This window comes from Mustela erminea, chromosome 1, assembly GCF_009829155.1.
Source record: "Mustela erminea isolate mMusErm1 chromosome 1, mMusErm1.Pri, whole genome shotgun sequence".
Taxonomy (NCBI): Eukaryota; Metazoa; Chordata; class Mammalia; order Carnivora; family Mustelidae; genus Mustela; species Mustela erminea.
In genome coordinates, this window is record NC_045614.1 from 75,825,203 (window position 1) to 75,850,987 (window position 25,785).

Below are 25,785 nucleotides of genomic sequence, written 5' to 3' on the forward strand. Positions count from 1 at the left end.
GCTTGAAAGAGCCATAAAAACCTTGTTTAGGGGCGCCAGGGCGGCTCAGCGGTTAAGCATCCACCTTTGGCTCAGGTTGTGATTGCGGGGGTTCCTGGGATTGAGCCCCGCATCGGGCTCCCTGCTCAGCGGGAAGCCTGCTTCTCCTCCTGACTTGTGCTCTCTCGCTATCCCTATCTCTGCCTCTCAAAAATAAATAAATAAAATCCTAAAACAAAACATAACACAACTTTGTTTAAATTCATCCTGACGGTAGCGACCTCCCCAATCTCTCTTTGCCTCCTTGTCTCCATCTACAAAATCAGGTTACCACCTTCCTCTCAAGACTGTCTTGAGAATCAAATCAGATACGCTCAGACATCCAGAAAACAAGACAAAGCATCAGATGTCCCAGCATAATTATTCTTTTCCTCCATCCCCAAATTTAACCCCAATACTAAAATTAAGGTACGGTTGGCCCTTGAATAACACAAGTTTGAACAGTTTAAACTGCTCAGGTTCACTTATATTCAGATTTTTTATATAAATACAGTACTGTAAACATATTTTTCTTGTGATTTTCTTTATAACATTTTCTTTTCTCTTATTTTATTGTAAAAATACTGTATAGAACATATATATAGAACATGTGTCACATGACTATTTATGTATTGGTAAAGCTTCCCGTCAATGGTAGGCTACTAGTAGTTAAGTCTGCGTGGGAGTGGGGAGGAGGGTGTGGGAGTCAAAAGTTATACATGGATTTTGACTATGTGGGGACTCAGTGCCCGTAACTCCATATTGTCCAAGAGTCAACTATATGAGTATAACTGAAATAATGACCTACTTCCATGAGATGATGTGAGAGATGCAGCCGAAATATTTCCCACAAGACGCTCTCACCATGGTGTGTTCTCTCATCCACATTATTTGCAAATTCCTGACGCTTAGCATATGGAATTTTAAAATCAAGTAATTATCCGAGTTGAGAAATATTTAGGCTAAAAAGTACTGGTGACAAATCAATTTTCAAGCAGCATATTTTGTCTTTGATTTAAAGAGTTCTTTGGGGAACATTCATTTATAAATTATCCCAATTTAAAGTAGAAAAAAATTCTCTGAAATACCAGCTTCAAAGAATAGTAAATTGTAAAGGGCACCATTTCCTTCTACATCCCAAATTAGAGCAAAATCTTTAAGGCATCCTTCTGGTTTCTCACAAAATCAGAGACTACACGCACCCTTCTCTCCTCAGCTACTCAGTCAAAACATTCATATAACCCTTGAATACCTATCATGAGACACTCAGTTCAGATCTACAAAGAAAACAAATAGGCCAAAACAAAACAAAACATTCTTTAAAATAAGCAGAGGGGAGTTACACTGCTATTTTTTTTAGTTGAATAATCTCAGTTTATTTCACTAAACAAGGTATTTTTCATCTGTTAAGAACTCTGTCTTTTCTAAGTGGCTTCCACAAATATATACAGCAAAATACAATTAAAAATGAGTCCATGGAGACAAAATTAGAAGAGTGTCAAAATGTAACTAGCAGTAAATACTGAAAAGTGTGATGCCTCAGTTTTCTTCAAAAATAAGAACACTTCTGAACAGAATGCAGAAATCCACCCCACATACATATAAGCATACATACACACGTGTTCTTATATGCTTGGTGTCTCTCACAAACGCATATGTACAAGCTCCATTTTCTATGCAAAGTAATAGGAGAATAAACTTTAAGAACACAGCCCCCCCCCAAATATTTAATTTTCAATTATTTGGGAAAGAATTACATGCAAACTTATATATAAAAATGTGGCTCTGAGAATAACTGGAAAAAAAAAAAACAGATAATTTGGGGGTTATAATATGGAGGATAATTTGGCATAGGGGTATATTTTACCTTACTTAAAAGAAAAACCCATTTTCAAATATGCTTAGCACCACTACACCCTGAAGTAGAAATCAGTTATGAACCATTGGTAAACTAATTCCAGTCATTCTTCTTTATCCTTTAGAACAGGCTCCTAAAGGGGCTCCATTAGGCAAATTCTTGCTGACCTGCTCATTATTGTACACTCCCATACAGAACTTGGGCTCTGCATTATTTAAAGCATTATCTTAAGTCATCTTGTCACTAACTCACATAATTATCTCTGTCTTAGTCTATATGGGATAATGGTATTTCAGAGGCAAAGTAGATTTGTCTACCTATTTGACAGAGATTGGAAAAGAGCAAACTTTCTAAATCTGGAGTTTGGAATCCAACGGTGGTGAAATTCTTCTGGAATACCCTCCCACAGCACCCACACTATCAAAGGATAATGCAAAGGCCACCAGAACTTTAAAAGAAAACAGGAGGAAGAGAAGGTTTGTTGAGTTTATTAACTTGCCAGGCAAGAGAGAACACAGCAGAGAAACACTCACAGTATAGTTGTGAAGGACAGAGGCAAAGAAATCGGGGTTTTTTAATCACTAGAAAAATGGATGGGGTGTCTGGGTGGCTCAGTGGGTTAGGCCTCTGCCTTTGGCTCAGGTCATGATCTCAGGGTCCTGGAATCGAGCCCTGCATCGGGCCCTCTGCTTAGTGGGGGGGACTGCTTCCCCCTCTCCCTCTGCCTGCCTCTCTGCCTACTTGTGATCTGTCCCTGTCAAATAAATAAAAAAAATCTTAAAAAAAAAAAGAAAAGAAAAGAAAAATGGGAGTGGTTCAGATGGCTAAGCTAATTAAGGATGACCAACCACAACTCTACATAAGACAGAATGAGTCCATAAGTCTGAATATGGTTGGCTAAAATAAATCCTTTGTTCCTTCTAGAGAATATCTTTAGTTACATCCAATGAGGTGAGCTTTCTGGAGGGTTAGAGGTCCTTTTACATATTCATTTGTGATGAAACACAGCATTTGCACATATACATTTACACAACATTGATAGTGAAAGAATTTTTTGAAGTTTGGAATTTAAGAACTGGGCTCTGCAATCAGACTGCCTGGGTATGAACCTTAGCTCCACCACTTACTGGTTGTTTGATATTGATATTGGGAAGACTACAGAAACTTTCTTAGTTTCAGTGTCCTCATCTGTGACACGAGGATAATAAAAGGATCCCTTCCTATGGTAGTTGCAAGTATTACATCTATTAATACATTGGTCCATACTTATTAATTACTTAATAAATGTAAGACATTATTAGAAATATCTTCCCCGTGGAACCACAGAAGATTGCTGATGATAGACCTTGTCATTTTTCTCTCTCTCCCAAAGGAAATTAAAATTCTAGGTTGGAAAGTGATAAAACATTCATTCAACATCGATTCATTCATTCAGTGACTTGCATTCGTGGAGTGCCTACAAGGTACCAGGCCTGGCAGAACTCACAGTCTAATGGGAAACACAGACACACAGGTAATTAAGAGTCTGTGTTGAGAGGAAAATAAATAAGGTATAATGAGAAACAAAAATGGCATATTTCACACAGGAGTTGGGACTGGAGAGGTAGATAATTCTTTAAGAATCTGAGAGAAGGTGAGCTCAGCTATAACTAACTAGCTTTCTATGACTAACTTTTTACTCACGTAAAAAGTTCTAGAAATATTATACTCAAAGAGTTATAATTTCTTCCCATTTAGTAAATATTTTTGAGAAACTCCTTGCTAAGAATTGCAAATACATGCATTTTTTGCTTCAATATTAAATATACTCAGAAACTTTGCATCTTTTATGTGAAAAATAAGATTTTATGGGAAAAATAAAATTGGGGTAAGCCAGTCAAAACTTATGAAACTTTGGTCTAGAACCTTAATGCACACAATAATTATCTTAGTAAGAAATACCAGCACAACTAAATATCTACCATCACTTGAACCTACCATCTTTTGCAAGCCCTATACCTTGGGGTTTGCATTCCTCCTTACAGATCTAGGTTCTTGAGACATTTACTTTTAATAGTTTCATCGAAATTAAAACTATAATCTTGAGGAGATCAGAAAATCCCACCCTCAAATATTCTACTTCAGAATACTGATTCTTTTGATAGCAGATGCAGGAAGGGCTTTCTGACCTCCCCCTTTCTACCTAGAAGCAGGACCTATCATTTCCTGTGAGAAAAATGCCCTTCCTTCACAAAGAAGAGAACATTCTTTTGTTTTTTGGTTTTTGTTTTTTTTTTTAAGTTTTATTTATTTATTTGTGTGTGTGTGTGAGAGAGAAAGAACTCGGGGATAGGAGGCGAAGAGAGAGACGGGTCTCCAGCAGACTCTGTGCTAAGGCCCAACACAGGGCTCGATCTCTGGACCCTGAGCTCACAATCAGAGCCAAAAACCAAGAGTCCAACACCTAACCGACTGTACTATCCCGGCACTTAGAAAAGAGGAGTACATTTTATCACCAGAGACACAAAGCTGTTGCCAAAATGTATCAGTACAAACCAACCTAGGAAAATGACCTTCATCTTCCCTTAGTTTCCTCAACGTTTCCTAATAACTGCCCCTGCTGCAACACTCCCTTTCACTTTGTCACAATTTCTTGTTCTCTGTTAAAGCGGTAGATACTGCTCTCAGGTCTATCCGAATCTTAGGGTATTTGTTTCTTTTTTATGAAGGCTGTCATGCTCCATGAAATATTAACATCAAAATAAACCTTGCAATCCTGTTAAACTGTCTTTGGTCAGTTTACTTCTCAACTCCAACCACAGAACCATGAGGAAAGAGGAAAAATCTTAGTTCCCCTACAAATCCAATAATACCCTTCTACACCCAAGACCTTTTTTTTTAAACCCAGAGGGAAAATGTCTTTGCCACATCTGCCCTTGCTGTCTCTCCTAACAACCTGACATGGTGGAGAGTTAGCAGTTCTAGGAGCCACTAACTCATCTATTTCTTGCACTCAATGGAAGGCACTTTGACAAAAGTTTTCTTTTTCTTAGGATCCTGATGTATTGCTAAACGTTCTTCTTTAACTGTAAGAAAGCTTACATCTGATCATTTCAAAACATTAACATGCTGAGAAAACTCACACATAAAACACAGTTTCTGTTATGCTGCTATCATGCCTTTATTTGCCACTCATGTTAAGAAACACACTTTGCTTCAGAACAAACCCTATGACCAGACATAGTCCCGAATCTCAAATAATTCACAGTTGGGTAGGAAAAAATAGTCACACAAACTCAAATTGTACTATTTTGAAATAACTGCTTTACTAAAAAGGGAAAGAAGTGCTAGGAGAAATCAGGGTAGACATGGATTAAATTCCTGTAGCTAATTTTCAAAGGGTTCTCAAGGTTGTTTACAATGGGAGAAACATGCCAAGGATAAGGAAAAGTGTTTCTAAGGCAGAAGGGACCTCTGGGAGTGCATTTCAGGAAGGGACAATGGGAAATGCAGAGATGCAAAACCACTCCTCAGAGTGCAAGAAGAAAGCACCCCCGCCCTCCTCTCTCCCTTCTCAACAATTTTTTGCTATTTCATCCCTGACTCCTATGGTTCTAATCATCATCGAGAAAACACACTTTAGCCAGGCCTTATTTAATCAAACTCAGCTTCCCTGCATCCATTTGAGGATATTTTGTGAGGTTGTTGCTTTTGGAGAATAGAGATGTGCTGGGGTGGAGGAAGCTGTCTCCAAGGCTGGATTTGGCTACTCTCCTAGGTAATGAATGTGAGCAATTGATTTCCAAGAGTGGGTAGCAGGGCTCCACTTAAGAAGGAAATGTCTTTAGTTGGAAAAATAACACCACTGGTGTGAAAGGTGTGCAACCCTGTGGACCTGTGGGCTGGCAGAAACCAAGACTACAAAAGATGAGTGATAAAGTTCTCACCATGAGACAAGGAGAGGCTTTTGCTTGGCCCTCGAGAAGCCAGAAAGCAGCTGGGAAACAAGGAACAGTGCTACAGGACGATGGTGGTGGTGCAAAAGCATTCTTCATATACTATAGTTCATATACTCTAGTTATTTGCTCTACAATACTTTCCCCATGATCCTTAAAACATGCTACACAAGCTCGTAATGTGTAGTCCCTTTGGCAGGGGGCGGGGGGGCGGGGCGTTAAGGAAAAGTCGCATGTTTGTGTGAACCCCAAGATGGAGAATAAAAATTCCCATCTCCACCTAATAGGAACAGATATAACAGAGAACATTTAAGAAGAGCTTCAGAACCCTAAAACCCACAGCCTGGGTGTTGGAATCAATCTCATCTCGATTTTAAGGAACCAGGAGACCCTAGCATGGAATTAAGCCTACTTGGTTTGCCTTAATTTTTGATACCCTATACGTAGTCCTCCCTGACTGCAGTGTTATATCCTCTGCACACAAAAGATACTGACCATTGGAAGTGTTCCTTAGGTGACTATTTGCTAACAGGAGTAATTTTATTTTTAGCACATGCTACCAAAACAAGACCATTTGCCTTCTGGTAATAATAATAAAGGAAGTTATCAGTACATCCATTTTGCACCTCTGTTCCTCCTTAAGGGTAAGGTACTTGGAAGCTCAAGTTTCTGGCTTTTCGCCTTTGTGTATTAGCGCACTGCCTAGTTCGCAATAGCAATTTTCGCTCATGTGACGATGGAATCTGGCAAGTCCAAATTCTGCAGGGCAAGCCAACAGCCTGGAGGCCTAGGGAAGAGCAGATGCTGCAGTTTTAGTCTGAAGACAGTCACCTGGGAGAATTCCTCTTCAGGGGAGAGCAGTCTTCAGTAATTGACATTACTTAAAGTTTACTCGTGTAAATGCTAATCTCAGTAGAAAAGTATCTTCAGAGAAATAGTATAATGTTTCACCACTCATCTGGGCATTGTGGCCTTGCCAGGTTGACACATAAAATTAACCATCACACCAATGTACCCCAAAAGCTCCATTCATGGGCCCCATCACAATCACAACCCTCTGTCCCCACCCACACACCCAGCAAGTAACCATTCTTCTAATGATAATCACTTTTGTATTTTTAAAAATAAATTTATCATTCAAACATGTATCCCTAGACATGACAAATAGGCAAGAAATGTTTGAATTTAATATTCCTTGTAAGTCTCCTTCAATTCATAGAACCCACACATTGCCTCTCTTCACTTTACAATTAATTTACTGAAGAACTTTTTGGGTTATCTAATGTAAAATTTTAATTAAAGACAGACTGGGGGCACCTGGGTGGCTCAGTTGGTTGTGTCTGACTCTTGATTTTGGCTCAGGTCATGATCTCAGGGTCATGAGATCAAGCCCAGCATCGGGACTCTGTGCTCAGCATGGAGTCTGCTTGAGATTCTCACTCTCTCCCTCTGTCCTTTCCCTCACTGGTCGATACACTCTATCTCTCTAAAATAAATAAATGAAACTTAAAAAAAAAAAAGACTGGAACATTTTGACACCTGAAAATAACACTGTTCTTACTGTTAAGGGCAGTAAAAACACTAAAGGATCTCTCAGCAAGAGACAGAAGAGGGAGATAGGACAGAAAAGGTCAGGGGACAGCAATGGGAGCAAAGGAAACTATTTACTATTTGTACCACCATCAGCTTCACTTAACAAGCATGCACTACTTCATCAAGCTCCACATGCAAAACACTCTCACCCTCATTTCCTAGACAACAGAACCAAAATCAGCAGTCTCTCCAGTGTACCCACGAATGTACCCCCAGGTATAATAAGGCTAACTTCTCCACATCAGCCAGCCTGGTAAAATGGTTGCCAGATTCTGAATCCAAGCCACCTGTCGCCAAAGCTCAATGCTGCCACCACAACGTTTAACTGCCCTGACTGGCTTCTTCTGTGGCTGTAAAAAAAAAAAAAAAAAAGACACCTTGGCTCACTCCACTGGAAAACTGTGAGTACTTAAGCTAATTTATGACTTTGCTATGCCAGTGAGGAAAAGCATTATTTCCCTACCGTATTTCCAGAGAGACAGCTGTCCAGTGATCTTCATGTGACCTTCTTAGCAACTAGCTCACTAAGAGAGTTTGGATAAATGCTTCCTGGATGTACAGACAAATAAAGGAATGAGGGAAATGCCTGGGTGTAAAGAGAAAATTCGCATTTTAATGTTGGCTTTCTGCTAAGGACACAAGTGATAAAATAGACTTCTCCGCGTCCTCAGGTGTTGTGAAAATAATTCAAGTTTTGGATGTCCAAGAAGACTACATCAGGTGAATTATTTTAAGCCGTCACTTCTAAAACTCACCTCTGCGCTGACAAAAATAGGCCCTCGAAACAGCTGCAGCCATAAAATGCGCCCCGGGTACAGACTCGTGTGGCGCTGGCCAAACAGAGTAGGAAATGTCAAGAGCGGGGAGGAGACAGAGCAGGAAGCTTGCTTCAGCTCTCCTGATTTCAGCCGAGGGAGGAAAGGCGGCCATGGGCAGGACAGGCCTTGTGAGGCACAGATACACCTAATTTAGCTCATCCCTACAAATGTCACACAACTAAGTCACACACATTCCCACAGCTAAGCGTTAGCACTTTCCTGGAGAGCAATTTCATAACCAGGACCCCAGTGCTTCAAGAGCTGATGGAAGTGTGGCCAGGTCTGTCTGGAGAGATGGCCACCACCATGGAAACAGCCCCTGGGCTAACCACGAAGGTCATCACAAATTTGAGAAGATCCTTGGGGTGGGATGGCAGGGCACCCTGCTTTTACCTCCATTTTGATGACTTCCTTGCTCTGTCACCTGAAAACCGTCATCCATTTACTGGATATCCCAGTGTGCCCCGTCATCAAACAGGGATGGTAATGCCTTCCCTTTTTACTTCATGAGTAAGATAAAGTCACCTAACATGCAGAATAGTGTATAGGTCACAAGTCTGCAATCCTTAGCAGTGTTCCAAGATTCGAATAGCCAGGAGGAAAAGTTTTTTTTTAAGTTAGGTTTTGGTGGCAAAGCTTCATCTGACATAAACAGATTTGGTGGTGAAATCTGACCTGAACTAATTTGAAGCTTTGTATTTATTTAGTCCCATTGGGTAAATAGTCATAAGTTGCACTGCAGAAGTGTTAACGGAATTAAGGATGTGGCTCAAGACCCCTTCAGGACTATTCTAAAGTATATGGAATATATGCTGTTTTAACTTTCTAAAAATCCAAAACAATTTTAAAGTATATCTAGACATTGGGACTATGGGCTTGCATTAAAACAAAGACCATGATATATAAAATCTAACCAAATGCCCAGATTTCCTTTGACCATGATCCAAACTGCTTAGCCTTCAACTTAATTTTTTCTTGCATGGGTATAAACCTGCATCTTATTCTCAAACAGTTCACCAGCAAGGTCATTTTATCCATTAAGAACAACAGACACAGTATCCAGGGCTTATGATCTATCTCAGGTCCTGCAAAAATGAGAACTGAAAAACCAAGCTATTGGTCCCAAAATCTGAAAACAAAACTATAAAACAAAATCTACAAAATGTAGACCACAAAAATCTATAAAACTTAAAATGAGCTACTTCATCAGTGGCTAAATTTAGTATTCTAAAATATCATTGCTTTTGAAAACAATTTATAGATTCAATTTTTCTCATTTTGCAAGAATGCTCATGTATGCACAATAATTGTCAAGAAATGATAGCCTTTCATAAATTGTGTTTGTTCTTGTAGTCAAGTGATTGCAAAAGCAAAGTAATAAAAATCCTTCCAAATGTTTATAGAAAAATAGTATGTTTAGTATGAGATGCAAATGGCACTTAATATGTTTTATATATGTTAGAACATATAGTGCTTATAACGTTCAGCTTGGCCATGGAGAGAAGTATCAGCTCTGCCAGTACAACCTCTAAGAATGATATTAAGTATTGGGGTTGAGAGTTTTTCTCCAGGTATCCTGAGCATCACCTGTTTTTCCTATGTTTCCTTAACAGCTTAGAGTTTTCTGGTTCCTTTTTTCAGTTATAAAGATAAACATCACTGATCAAACATTCCTGGCCTGGAGACATGTTCTGAAAAGTAGCCAGACCTAATATGACCTTCATACTAGATGTCCACTTAATTTGACCTGTAGATCAAAAGAATTCATCTTCACTTGGATTAATAAATTGATTCCAATCCAACTTGGAATAGTGACCAAAAAAAAAAAAAAAATGCTGGTCTAAATCTCAGGCTGTCTACATAGAAGCATTAGTTCCATGGACATGAGCCATTGTTCAGATCACAATCCTTCAGCACAGAAATGCAATTCTATGGCAAGTTGTAGAAATGACTTACCTATCATTGGGGTATGCTTTACATAGAAAACTCAAATTCTAGGGATTCTGGTGCTTTATCATTTAATATTATTATATCACTTAATACTTAAAATACCTTATAAGTTAGTTACCATATTTTTCTCCATTTTACAGGTAAGGAAAATAGCACTGAGAGATTCAGTGGCATTTCCAAGATCAAGCTAGTGACATTGCTGAAATATGTATCATAGCTTTGTGTGTCTCCAGAGTCCAAGTTCTTACCATTATTATGGTGAGAATTGCCAAGCTCTCCCATCCAAAACAACAAGCCCAATCATTCTCATCCTTTTCTTTCCCCAGCATCGTGAAAGATTTCATACACATACACACACACACACACACACACACACACACACACACACACACACACACATCCTATAAAAGATGAAGCTATCTTTATCTTATAGAGCCGTATCCCACTATGGAACTAAAGACTTTTTAGACTAATCGTATCATTCTGCGGTCACAGCCTATATCTTATTTCCCAAATTCCAAAGAGGCGTACTCTAAGATTCTACGGGCATAAGAAAGATAAATAGTTCTATCAAGCTCCACTACAGTGCGGAGAGCCCGCAGCGCAGTGTAGCAACAAATCCAATGAAACCATTGTTGCTTCTCCAGGCGGCAATCAGCAACTAAGTCCATCTCCACTGAACCAAAAATTTCTAAGAACAACTACTTGGCTTTTATTCTCTTTATTTCTAGCTTCCCCCCTGCTTGGTGTTAGCAGAGAAGGTTTCTGTACCTCAGGCATTCATCTATAATTTGCCACTGGGCATTTATATCGATAAGAGGATTCATAGTGAAGTAAGACCACTGGTTTCCCTAACTTATTCTATTTTCCACAGCCCCAAAACATCAAGACGTCTCCCCATTTATACCACTAAGGACCTCCTTAAGTCTTAAGTCCACAGATTATCTTAGAGAGCGCCACTGCCCACTGTTACAGTCATGCTTCCCTTAAGGTGGAAGTGAAGGAGTCACCTACTCTGGCTGACAGCTTATCATGGCTAACATCAGGGTGTTAGTATCAGACGAACCCAGCAACCTCTTCTTATTCAACTCATGACTTCTTGCCACAGCCAAACATTGATTCATTGACTATTTACTCTAAAGTGGCCTCTAATACCTACTCATGTTCCAGTAACAGCCAATTCACTGCTGATCCACTAACAGGTGCTTTAGAATCCTCATTTATGATTAAATAAACAAATATAATATAGAAAGGGTACAAAAGCCTCACTGTTTCCACACCTCATTTTTTATTCCAATGTTAATGATGCACTTTGATAATTTTATAGAAATCCCACTATTTAATATGACACAAAAGAATCACGAAGAAATCTGAGCTTACTCCTTAAAGTAGTTAAGTATTTGACTGCTAAGGTAACACATTTGCATCACTGACTTCTCTTCCTTCAACAACTATCTTCAAAGAACTCAAAGGAGTTTTAGTCCAAGTGGGTTTTTTGACTAGATAAATACATTTATAATGAAGTGAGTAGAGACGTATCTTAAGAGGTTATGTTCCACAGTCTATATGTAAGTCAACATATTGAATGTCTTCAAAACTAAGCTTGAAAGTTCCTTCGGAAGGCTTCACATTGGATATCAATACATGTTTCTTGGTACGTTCAACAACTTCTCTTTTCCTTCAAAGATGAAACAGATTTCTCTGTTAGTATGCAAAGATGGATGGTTTGCATTTATGAGTCATTCTATACATAAAGTATGCACTTTGAGCAGTAAAATCACATAATAGGGCAGCATGATGGTGACTTCATGAGGGCCCTCTGGTAATGGAGCCATTTTGGGTAACGGGAAATATAGCAACTCATCTCACCGGCGCTCATGCTTATTAAAGAGAAAGTCAGGTGGAATCACTGGAACTGTTTAAATTGCTTTCTCCCCCCTTCCTCTATTTCTCCCAGCTTTGTTTCTGATAGCATTCACCAGAATTGTTCACTTCAGTGTTGAAATAAAACTTGACATCATTTGAAGAAAATGGACATCGTACAACAATCTCAGTTTTATCTTCCTTCCTTCTTACTTTCATTTCCTTCCTTCCTCCCTTTCTTAATAGCAGAAAGCCCTAGAGATCCATCCATGTTATGGCAAATGGCAGGATTTTCTTCTTTTTATGGTTGAATAATGCGCCACTATATATACATAATACATTTTCTTTATCCATTCAGCCACTAGAGGACACTTGGGTGGTTTTCCATGTCTTGGCTATTGTAAATAACACTGCAATGAACAGGAGGGTGCAGATACCTTTCTGAGATAGTGATTTCATTTCTTTTGAGTAAATACCCAAAAGTGGAATTGCTAGCTTACATGGTATTTCTATTTTTAATTTTCTGAGGACCCTTCATATTATTTTCCATGCTGGCTATACCAATTTCCATTCCCACCAACAGTGCACAAGGGTCCCCTTTTCTCAGTTCCACCTCTAAGAGTAGATATAAATTTCAGTAATACTAAAGGTAATCAGAAAAACAGAATTCTATAAAATATAAAATAGGTACTGGAGAAAACACAACAGTTGTGACTGAGCATGATTTGTTAAAGTCTGTACGTTCCATACATGGAGGAAAACAGCTCAGGCTTAACCCACACTGCAACCAGTGAGATAGAGAAGTGAATTTAAGAGTGGACAGTAAAACTAAGCTAGATGCAATGTTAAGCCCAGGAGATCCACAAAGTTTCAACTCAGGCTTGTTTTGTTAAACACAATAATTAAGGAGGTGGCATGTGGGCAGAAAAAAGGTACAGTTTAACCAGCAATACATGTCAGAGAGAAGGTCCAGGTGACTGATGAGAACATGGAGAACAAAAAAAGTGCATCTTGTTTCCTGGACATGTGTGCGAAATGACTATATTTAATTCCTTGGAATCCTGGACCAGGGTGAGAGCTCTGCCAAGAGTTAGCTAGTCTAGGAAGACTTAGAGTCAGAAGAGCAGAAGGGTTATGATCATTCACTTAGAAACCAAGCCCATTTGTGTTGGAGTTCTAGCTCTGCCACCCATTAGTAATAGTAAGGACTCATTAGATGGTACAGTAGCAGAAAAGCCAGTGTTCCAATTATAGAAAAGGATCAGAGAATAAGTTAACTATGCAGACAACAGCAGAAGGTTTAGTGCAAGAATGCAAGGCTGTAATTGGTCAACATAGGGAACTGGGGGGGGGGGAGGAGTGAGAGCAGTAGACCAAAGGCTGGTTTCATAGGTGTGTTAATTTGCTGCACACAGTGTGTGTATTTTGCTTCTAAGCACAGGGTCCCACACTTGGTTTAATGCTTTGTTGTTGCAATCTTGAAATTCTCAATAATTTTTTACATTTTGCACCAGACCCCACAAATTATGCAGCTGGTCCTGGGTAGGCCATTATGGGTACCAAAGACACTTCAGACACTGAAGATATTGCAAGCAACCACAGAGGTTGAAATAAAGCTTCACTGATTATGACTGGCTTAAATTTGTCTGGGTCTTGCATGGATCTTACATGGCAAGACACAGAATCCAACTCTGGGGGATGGAACAAGGCAAAAGCAGGGCAACCTAGACAGGGGTGCTGGGGATGCTATAAATAATTACCCCAGGACAAGAGGCATAACCTGTGATTCTCCAGTCAAACAGGGAGAAATGGTCACTGCATAAATAAGCCATTCTAGCCAATATTCTGAAGTGATTCCTACAGAGCAAAATTGGCAATAAATATAGAAGATATGATCAAGACCACAAAGTGTGTGTGTTCATAGAAAATTCAAATCTATTTTTGGAAGTGGGAGAAAGGATAGTTATTATCTTATCTTTGAAAGGATGATCAAAACAGAATAAAATTTTATGTAGTCAAAACTTATGTTTGAAAAGCTGCCCATATGGTGATAATTGTTGCAGCTGGGTAAATGAGTATATGAGGTTCATTATACTATTCTCTCTACTTTTGTGCATATTTGGAAATTTCATAATAACCATTTTTAAAATTAAAAAAAAATTAGATGCTTTTGTTGATACCATATCAAATAAATATCTCTTAAATCCTCTAATACATTATTTTATTTTATTAAATTGCTATAAAATTACTTTGAAAAATAAATAGGAAAACAATGTGATTTGAGAATGATTTCAGCGTCAAGTGTTCTCAAATTACCCAAGTAAATAAACAGTGCTATTGCCAGAATTTCTATATTGAGGGACTTAGGGATATAAATCTAATTGGAGAAAAAAAATCAGAAATTCTGTCTTGAAGCTCTGTTTACATAGAAATCACATTATTTTTATTTAGATTTCAAAGTTGATTTTGAAAGGTCTGGGATGACTTTGATGGAGCTTAAGGGAAATTAAAGCTCTTGTATTAGTCACAAGAGGTTAGATGGTACTACAGATCCAAATTAACTCCAAATCCCAGAGGCTTAGGAACAGCTAAGGCTTGTTTCTGGCTTGTGGTACTGCCAGTCAAGGATTAACAAGGCACTCTGCTGCCCTCACTCACCCAAGGAACCCAGGCCAGTGGAGAATCTGCCATCCAGTAACTGTGCTAGCTGGTGGAACACATGGCTTCCTCTATTCCTGTGTCAGGCAATAGACTACAGAATCACACATTGTCTCAAAACATGAGAGTCACATCACTTCCACTACCATTTCATTGGCTGAAAACAGTAATATAAAAGCCACCTGACTGCAGAGGGGATCAGATGGAATATTTGGTTAGTATTTCTATTTCCACTATCTCCCAACCAGTCTTTTGGGCACAGCAAGAAAAGTACAGCTCAGGAAGCCTTGCACTTTAATCCTAGAATCTGAGCTACACACTGAATGAGAATTAAAATGTCATTGATAGGTCTAGAAATATTTGTTCAACAAATTCATAATGAAAAGAAGATTATAGGGTGAAATTTCTAACTTTTTCAAACACTAAATAGTATTCATTTTCATATAAGAGGCATGATTAATTCAAATGAATATTAATATTTCATTCAAACCAGAATAGCTGAACTTTCAACTACCAATACTTTCCTAGCCATTGCTATGGATAATAGTAATGTTTATTTTAAGATGAATGATTGTTTTAGTCATCTATTCCTATATGACAAAGTACCACCTTGGCTCAGTTGGGTGGTTTCACTTGGGGTCTTTTGTGCAATTACAGTCAAATGGTGACTAGGGTTAGAATCATCCGAAGGCATTTTTTCTCATTGGTCTGATACTTCTGCTGAGATGGCTGAAACAGCTGGGAGCTAGCTGGGCATCTCTCTTTCCACACAGAGTCTCCACAATCTTAGCTTGGGATTTTCTATAGCATGGAATTCTCAAGATAGTTGGGCTTCCACAAAGCACATAGCTTCTCCTATAATAAACATTGTAAGAGCACCAGACGAAAAGTGCAAGGCTTCTTAGCACTACACTTAGAAGTCCCATGGTGTTACCTCATTCCACTCCATTGACTCATAGGGCCAGCAACACTCCAAAGAAAGGAAAGAACCCAAAGGTGTTAGTTACTAGGCGGCATGGTTCATTGGGGCACCATCTTTGTAGACAAGCTAGCATTAATCAGATATTTCATTTAATCCAACCCTAATTTCCTTTATTCCAAATAATTCATTTTCAAATGCAAGTCCAAATCTGTAAGGGTTTATAGTATGTCAAGTTTGCTTTTTCTCAGGTTTTGCCTTATCCTTTAAAAAAACTGTAAATGGGACATGACAGTTTGCAAATGCATAAGAATTGGTATTGCAGATCTTCCCTGATCTCTAGATTTATAATGCTAGCATGTCAACTGGATGTCAGCTCTAGTTAAGAACATTGCCACTTCACTATTCTGGTGAAATTCTCAAATATAGGAGTGCAAGTATCAGGAGGAATGCAACAGTCAGGGAGAATAGTGTAGGTCTTCCATTTTATATGTACAATCACATAAGTTGTGTGTGCATAGACATATACACACATATACATATCTATGTATATATAATAGTTATATATGTATATATATACGTGTGTATATGCATGTGTGTGCATATACATATGTTTATATATAAAATATATCTGTCTAAAGTAGATGGCCTGGCATTAGCACCTAGGCCAAGATGTTCCCTACTTAACAGAAACAATTTACAGAACATAAACATCAGATTAGACAAAGTTACTCTGTGACCCTAAACTTTACGAAATAAGACAAAAACAAGACTGCTCCATAACTACATCCATGCAGAGAGCAAAACAAGACCACTGTCCAAACCACAAAAGTGGCCAAACAATCCCTTTACCCCAGTAACATAAGTGACTGTTGCTTCATTATCACTTATATCTTTAGCTTTGCTCCACTGATCCCACCTTCTGGGTAAAATTATTAAGATATCCAATCATAGAAATATCCCCCCTTCCTAACAGTATTCAATCCAGAACAAATCCTACTTATTTATCTCTTACCAAAATCATCTAACCTAAGCCTGAATCCCATAATAAATCCCACCCAACAGTACTCTCTTACTCAGATTTCCCTCATTTTGCATGCTATGCTCTCTGCTCAGAGCAGCAAGCAAAAATAAGCAAAAACTCTACATTTGCCTTAATACATGTGTTCTTGGTAGTCTTTAGCTGATGAGCATTATAATAATAATTTTATATAACATGTGAAATGTTTTCTAATGTTTAAACTGCAAATTTCAACAAATGCACACACAGATAAATGGGGTCAATTTTGTTCAGAATCCTGAAAGAGAATAAACTGGAAGTTTGTCTCATTTGTCTCTATGGGCTCCAGAGCATCAAACAACAATACACATGTTCCCAACATTGGGGTTCGTCACTGAAATCCCATGGCAACCACATCAATCTCAAATGCATAACATAGACAACATAAAGGCAACATCAGATTGACCAGTGATTCAGAGTGTGGGCTCTCCTGGCCACTGTCAGCCTATACTTCTCCTACCACAATGCTTGTTATCAGAACTAACACCAGAGAGAAGGTAAAATGCACTTACTTAAATCAACTCATGATTATCAGCTTTGATGTGAGACTCAGTTAAGGAAAAGGTAGAAAAAAATTATTTGGAGAAAAGAGAAAAAAATAGATATGGATTTGAGGTCCCCCCTTCCCCAGTCTATCCCTGCTGTTATGTCATACAACTCATTCCATTCATTCAACAAATACTTCATGAGCTCTACTACATGCTGAGTGCACAGATTTTTATATACAAGTATGAAAAATTATATAAGATGATCCAGGAAAGATACTCACTGTAACCTTTTATAGGTGGACTGCACCCAGATACGTTCTTTTACCACATGCACCCAGTGAAACAATCCATTGCTCTCTTCTTCTTTCATGTAACATCAACCCTTCAAGATAACCAAACGTGTGCTGTCAACCTCGCATTCGGCCAGGTCTACCTGTTGCTAGAAAATGACACTGGGATACCTGATTAAATTCTCTTGAGAAAATGGTCACTCCTTAACATACTAAATTATTTTCCTAAAATCCATAAGTTATCCTTTTAATGAGATGAATTTTAATGTTCTTACCTACAAGGACTACTCTAAACACAAAGCTTACAAAGTTACAAAGTTTAAAGGGCTAAAGAGATGTCAATCAATCGATTGGTCATTATTGACCAAAACTTTATAGTGAGCTTTTAAGACATGATGCTTGGATTGGTGCCAATTATCCAAAAGAAAAACTCTCCATTTCTAAGTCATAGGAAGATAGTTACTTCTTATTTATAAGGAATGTGCTGAAGAGGAGATAGAAAATATAATGGAAAATACAAAAGTTTTCTAAAGAGAAGTATACAGTATGCATAAAAACATCACAATTTTCGTTTCAGATTTGAAGATACCAGTAGCCAGTCACCATTCTTATTTGCCTGTGTCACTCAAAATTCAATTCATAATGACTTTTACTTCATAGATATCTGTAGGTTTGTAAGATTCCTTACAAACTGAAAGCATTAAAAAAGACACTTTTTTCTTTTTTTTTTTTTTTTAACAAAGAGGTTCTCAAATTATTCCAAATAAAACACCAAATTATTGCAGCTTAAATAAATGGCATGGGGGGTGGTGCTGGGTGGTACAGTCAGTAAGTGGCTGACTCCTGGGTTTGACTCAGATAGTGATTTCAGGGTTGTGAGATCCAGTCCTACTTTGGGCTCTCGTGCAGCTCAGAGTCTGCTTGAAACTCTCTCTCCCTCTCCCCCTACCCCTTCCCCCTGCATGTGTGCACTCACTGTCTCTCTCAAAATAAATAAATAAATCCTAGATAGATAGGTAGATAGATAAATAGATAAATTAAGAAATGTGTTTTTAAATAAAACTTACTAAACATATTAAGATCTATATTTTGAAGATTTTCTATTTGCAAATAGACTGATCTATATTTGAGTGGATACAAACACTTGTTTCAACAAAGAAAGTTAACTGGGCAAAATAATTTCAGATTAGAAATATTATCTAAAGGCCAAAATGTAGTGCTCCAGTCAGTGTAAAATAGAACTATTGGTAAAAATGGGTTTTCACTGGCCTTAAGTAGATCTTCAGGGAGTTAATATTGCCCACTGGTGAAATGACTGGGGTGTAGCCAGTCTGGAAAATAGTATGGAGGTTCCTCAAAATATAAAAATAGAACCATCCCACGATCCAGCAATTATACTACTAGGTATTTACCCAAAGGATACAAAAATACTAATTCAAAGGGATACATATATCCTAATGTTTATAACAGCATTATCTGTAAGAGCCAAATTATGGAAAAAGCACAAATGTCCATTGACTGATGAATGGATAAAGAAGATGTGGTATATATGTATATATATGTATATATATATACACATACCTACAATGGAATATTATTCAGCCACAAAAAAGAATAAAATCTTGCCCTTTGCAATGACATAGATGGAGCTAGAGAGTTCTATGCTAAGTGAAATAAATCAGAGAGAGACAAATGCCATACAAGTTTACTCATCTGTGCAATTTAAGAAACAAAACAAACAAGCATAGGGGAAAAAAGAGAGAAAGGCAAACCAAGAGACAGACTTGCAACTACAGAGAACTGATGGTTGCCAGAGGGGAGGTGGGTGGGGTTAATGGGTTAAATAAGCAATGGGGATTAAGGAGTGCATTTGTTGGGATGAGCCCTGAAAGTGCTGAATATTGAAGTCCTGAATCACTAAATTGTACGCCTAAAACAAATATTATACTATATGTGTACTGGAATTTAAATAAAAACTTTAAAAAATAAACCTAATTAAATGGACAGGAAAAAAAGAAACAGGAAGGTGCTGAAATCTAAGAACCAACCCTGTGGCGGTTAACTGGACCAACATAATTAAATGTTCGGGTTCTCAATTCCCTCCCCTATAAAATACTGTCTCTTTATCGTAGAGACATTGAGAGGATTAAATGAGATAACGCATGACAAGAAATTGGCGGACACCACAGAGTAAACATTCAGTAAATGTTAGGTATGATGATAATGATGAAGAAGGAATGGTGATGATATTAATTCTCAAATGAGCATGTATCTACCTGTACCAATTCACTCATTACTATGTCTATATTTGTATCCGTCTGAGCTTTACAAACAGTGTTATGAAGACAAATAGAAAAAGGTCCACTACTAAAATAAAACTAAAAAAAAAAAAAAAGAAAGAAAGAAAAAAGGTCCACTTTTCCTAATGCATAAATCCATGACAACTTCCTTTCTAAACTGTTCTGCTGATGACAAAAATCAGAGGAAGACACAAAGCTAGGATCCAGGATTGAGTTACAGTTGTCTTTTCAACCTCAGGCTGAGAACCTGTGTAGGTACTTTCAAAAACTGAAGGCAATAAGCCTATTATATTGCAAGCACAAAAGACAAAGGTTTTGTAATAAACACAAATTTAGAAGGGAAGGATTAGCTCATGAGTGACAAAGAGGAATAATTATTCTGTGTAGGATAGGGGTATAAAAGGATTACCAGCACCCACTAGGCCAGTTCCAGAGAATAAATCTCAGAGTTTTCAGCAGCTGCAAGTCTGGTGAACCTGTAAGTATTCACATAATATTTCTAAAGTTAAAGTTAAAACCCACTGTTCTACAACAAAAGAATAAACAGCATCATGCCATGGTAGGTGTATCAATCAGAAAACAGTCAGAAAAATTGCTGGAAAAACAGAGCCCATAACAGGCCGTCAAAGAGAAGGAATTTAATATAGGGAACTAGTCATAAGGCTATTGGAAAGCCAAAAAACCAGAGAGGGAAGAATGAGGACACTTCCCCCTTCCCTAAAGCTTGGGAGACCACAGAGAGGGTGCTCAGAAGCCAGAATCAAGGACTGTCTCACACTAGCTAGATCCACACAGAGGTACTGAACATGGAGATATACTGCCCAAAGCAAAAGAAGGGAAAGATATATCCTGGGTTTTCCCTTTCTATCTCTTCCCAACCAGCAACGGTACCTCCAGCTGGGAGAACCTATTTAGCAGTCAGTTAATAAGGGAGCCTGGGAACATAGATGGCAAGAGATGGGCATGGAGTAGATCTGAAAGCAGACAAACAATTGACCAGCACAACAGGTAAATGCCAAGGAAATCTACCAAATATAAAAAAATGTACCACTCCTCTCAGTTAGGGTTAAAGAGGATCCTCAATACAAAGCTGATGTCACCAATATTAGTTTTGATTGGACTACCATTTGGAAATGTCATCAAATTAAGCCTCCCAATCCAAATGGCACTGCAAAGATTGAAAGACCGCCAATATAATCACATTTTCAAGACAAAAATGAAACCCCTTTTGGTAGCTTTTTTGCTCCTGGATTTCACATACAGGTAAGAATTCAGAGGACACATTGGGAAATGTATACAGGATGGTTACCATTTTAATTTGGCTTGGATATCAAAAACTACACAAAACCATCTAATCATTACCAGATTTCAGTTAAAAGGGTCACTGGAATATTGGAAAGCTAAAAGGATACATTCTGAGAATTAAGGACTGTCCCAAATATCATCTTGTCTTTGCTTTTCTCTTTTCACTGCAAGATGTAAAAAGTTTGCAGGACCAGCCCAGAGTCAGATTCACATTAGACTATTTCCCTAGGAAGTCCTCAGAAAAATTGTATGGGCTTATAAAACTGAGTAAGTTCTAGGGGGAAAAAAATCACAGAATTGTAGACCAACTGAAATCGTGTCACCTTAGACAATATAATCTCTGTGTCTCACTTTCCTTAGATTGTGAAGATCAGATTAGAACATCTCCCCCATCTTCAGGGAGAGCGCAGGGATGTGACCAGTGACTTGCTCAACCCACACCAGACAACCAGACAAACTCTGGAAAGTGTGAGAAGTGTGAGAAGAGAAATCAAAAACACTGATTAAAACCCAGTGTGCATTTTCAGGAGATGCAGGAAGCCAAAGAAAACTGGATATTCAAAGCAATCTCCCAAGACTGGAGCCATTGCCCCTCTTTTCAGGTTGCCTTTTTTCTTAGCTCACACTCACAAAGCAATATATCCTTCCAGAGTTAAAAGAAACTAAGCAAAGCTGATGCCAGTGGAGGCAGAGCTATCACCTCAAGTTTTTTCTACCAACCAATCAATATAAAAAGAGGCACCATGGGGCACCCAGGGGATGCAGTCAGTTAAGCATCCAGATTCTTGGTTTTGGCTCAGGTTGTGCTCTCAGGGTCATGAGATCAAACCTCACACTGGGCTCGGCACTCAGCATGAAATCTTAAGTTTCTCTCTCCCACTGCCTCTACCCCTTTCCCCCTTTCCCTAATGTGCGCACTCACTCTGTTTCTCTCTCTCTCTCTCTCTCAAATAAATAAATAAATAAATAAGATAAAAGAGGCACGGTGTATAATGCATAATGGAAGAATGTATTTTTCCCATTAATTTCTTTAATATTTTTATTGGTAAGTGTCAATTTCTTACAAAGAAGTTGCGAAGACAAGATAAAAGAATATAACAAGAGTGCTCACATTATGCTGAGACTGGACTAAATTACCACCCATACTAAGTGTCTACAGAGAGTCAATAAAAGGTGGGAGAAAATGCAACTATAAACCATTTATAATATGCTTCTTCTACCGTCACTCCAGCCTGCCTAAGTGACCTTAAAAGTCTAAAAGAGAATTCGGACCAATAAAGCAAAAGACAAGACAGAGCTTATTTCCCGTTGGTCTCGAGGTAACAAATTCAAGTCCTACCCAGCTTTTAGAGTCTAAAGTTAGTGTTCTCACCATATGCTGCTTTAAATAGAAGCCCATGTAGTCACCTGTGTAAATGGCTTACCAACCCAAAAACCTTGCTTTTTTTACACACAGAAACATAACGGTGCTGTACTGGCTTAACTTGCTTGACCCGAACACAGATTTTAATCATCCTGAGTAACAAGGTGAAAAAGTAATTATTTGCAATATCAGTACATTTTCAGATATACCAGTATATATACTCCTAGAGATCCTTTGTGCCATACACACACACACACACACACACACACACACACAGGCATGCACATATGCACACACATGGAACATACACACTTTCCTAGAACAGAAAGGACAGAGAAAATCTTTGGTTGAAGAATAAGAGGCAAATCTATTCTCACGAATTGCCAGATTGACTTCATTAGCTAGGCACGGAGGAGGGCTTTGGATGTGGAACTGGGCATTTCCCTCTCACTGTTCCCCTCATGTAGCCCTGACTGGAGACTCGAGGTGGATAGAAGTCACCAAAGAGGAACTCCACAGCCCTTTGCCAAGGGGCCACCTTCAAGGTGAGAACAGGCAAGAGCCTGATATCCTCCACGTTTGCCCAGTGACGAGGTAACTGTACTTTGAAGGGCACTTCGGGGGAAAACAAGCATGACGAGATTCTTAAAAAGAGCATGTTACCTGATGTGGCTGTGAACTGGACCATCTGCTATAGGAAGGAGCCCCCGAAGACTTGCTGGCCGAGGGTCTCTGAAAAAGGGAAAGGGTGGGGGGAGATTTCATGTTGTCACACAAACTGAATCACTTTCTATTTCTCTAAACAAATTATTTATTCAGTGTCTACAGCTCTAAAAATTAATGCAGTCTTAGACTGTCTCAATTTACTCTCTGTTTCACTTCTTTTAAAACACATTCTCCTCAGTGAGTATAATAATACAAACACCAGAGCCAAAACATCTGGATCCAACTTGCAGTGTGTACTCATTGTTTGACCTGGTGCAAGTTATCCAAATTCTCTCTGTCTCTACTTTCTCTTCAGTGAGACTAGAATAATAATTTTTATGTCACGGGATTCTTGAGGGGATCAAATTTTGTATGGTAAGGTGCTGTACACATAGAAGCCTTAATTCAACAAGCAGAAAATAAGGCAAATTATTATAAGTTTCCACATGAAACCAAACTGGTATACAGATATCCACATTAATAAATAAGGTCATTTGAGTCTCTTAGTATAAAGAAACCGTTCATCTTGGCAAAGACCTGACCGTACCATTGTTACCAGTTCTCTGGGCTTGTAAAAATACCATAAATTCACTGTAGATTTTCTCATCCACAGCCATTCTTAACACCACTTGGCAGGGGGTGGGGTATGGGGGGTGAACTTCTAGCAGAGAGGCTCAAAAAAACAAAACAAAACAAAATAAAACAAAACTGCATACGCACATCCTCGGCATTTCCTCCCTCCACTCCAATGAGACAAAATGTAATTTTGGAGGGGCAGGAGGAAACCCTTTGCTTTTCTGATAAAAGGGAAAAGATAATGCTGTGACCTTCACCACTACTACTCCTTTCTCTCTAAATAAAGATACGATGCATGGAGCTGAAGCAACCATTCTGTGACCAAGAGGAAAAAGGGCCAAGAGAAGAACAGAGATGCTAACCCTAACTGGTCTTCTTATGCAGTTTAACCACAGCTTCAGGCTGCTACTCTTGCAGCCTGAACTTCCTTGGGTAACTGACTATACTCACATTTTCTACCCCTTGCAGAAAGTTATGGATACTTCATGGCAGAGTCATGAAGATATGGAAGTGATTGGTATGTTTGGAGAATGACTAGTAGACCACTACAGTACTGCCAACTCCTATACTCCCCATCACGGCATTCCATCTGCCTTTCAGGACCCCTGTGCAATTCTGTGCTGGCCTTTGCTGTTCCTGACGGCTTTCCTCAATCTCTGCCATGGAAGGCTGGCATGCTAGCTAATTGCTGTGTTCTGCCTGCTCAATTCAACTCTCCTCTCACATCTGCCCGTTTGAGGAGGTAGACATGGGATCAGCTCCCCTGCCCCACTGAGGCTGATGGGATTGGACGCTATAACACAGTATAAGAAGCGTTTCTGATTTCAACTTGGGTAAAGGGAGAACTATCAAGGAAGTAGCTGGAAAAATTAAACTAAAAACTTAATCATATTCCCTCAATGAGAAGCAGTAGCACTGAATTTCAAACACATCTGACTTTACCAGCGCATGACCATGTACCTTCTCTTAATGCCATTTTCTTAATTGTGAAATAAGGATAATTTAGATGGTCCCCATGCTCCCTCCTTATCCAACCCCAAATCTAGTCAATTAAATGATGCTATCTATGCTTTACTGATTATAGTGGCAACACTGAACTTCCATGGAAAGATGCGATTCCTCTCAATGTTATGTACCTAAAATACCAAAGAAACATCTGAAACCTCTGTTACCTAGAAAATGCTAGTTATCCAGAATTAGCCCATTGCCTGAATATTGTAGCAGATCCTGACTTCTCTGCATTTTTTGGAAGGGGCCATTGGCTGATTTTCTACCCCAATGATTTGGGCTTCAGTAGAATCTCGTCAAGTCTCCTTAAGTCATAACCTTTAGGAATTTACCATCAGATTAATTTTTGAGACATCATATGTTGAGAGCATAACTTATCATAGTTTCAAGCCACAATACAGGTTTCTAAAATTAAACCATAATTTTTATATTATGATCAGGAAAAAAAAGCTTTATGGTTTTTTTCAATTGAGATATAATTGACAAATAATATTATATAAGTCTAAGACATCAGAGTTGATTTGATACATCTACATTTTGCAATATGGTTATCACCCTACTGTATACAGTAAATTTTATATAAAACATGTATATTATATATACATGAGATATCCACTCATCTGTTGACAGACCCTTAAGTTATTTCCATATCTTGGTTATTATATATAATGCTGCCAGAAACACCAAGTGCAGATATCTCTTTGATATCTTGTTTTCTTTTCTTTTTTTTTTTATATCATACAGTAGTTCTATTTTTTCCATTTCTTGAGGAAGCTTCATACTGTTTTCCATAGTGACTGCACCAGTCCCACTAAGAGTGTGCACAAAGGTGCCCATTCCTCCGCATCCCCATGAACACTTGTTATCTCTTCTTGAAAGCTTTGATTTTTTTTAATCAAAATAAAATGATGGTAATCAAATTCAAGACATGAACACTAACATTCAAAAAAATATTTTAAAGAAAAGTGAGATGTGTGACCTACAGTGTCTGAACCAAATTATTACGGAACCTTGAAGCGGGAAGGACAGAAAATGGGTTTCTGTGGATTTGAATGCAATAAAAACCCAATGTGAAACA

General features: G+C 38.4%; 1 protein-coding gene across 1 annotated transcript in view; it reads right to left on the minus strand.

Moving 5' to 3' along the window:
- Positions 1 to 25,785, minus strand: part of LOC116599791 (circumsporozoite protein-like) — a 530,848-nt gene that overhangs the window by 255,799 nt on the left and 249,264 nt on the right. Inside the window, exon 3 of the mRNA XM_032359768.1 lies at positions 23,082 to 23,150. Coding sequence (XP_032215659.1) covers positions 23,082 to 23,150 — 69 coding nt within the window. The remainder of the gene's footprint in view (positions 1 to 23,081; positions 23,151 to 25,785) is intronic.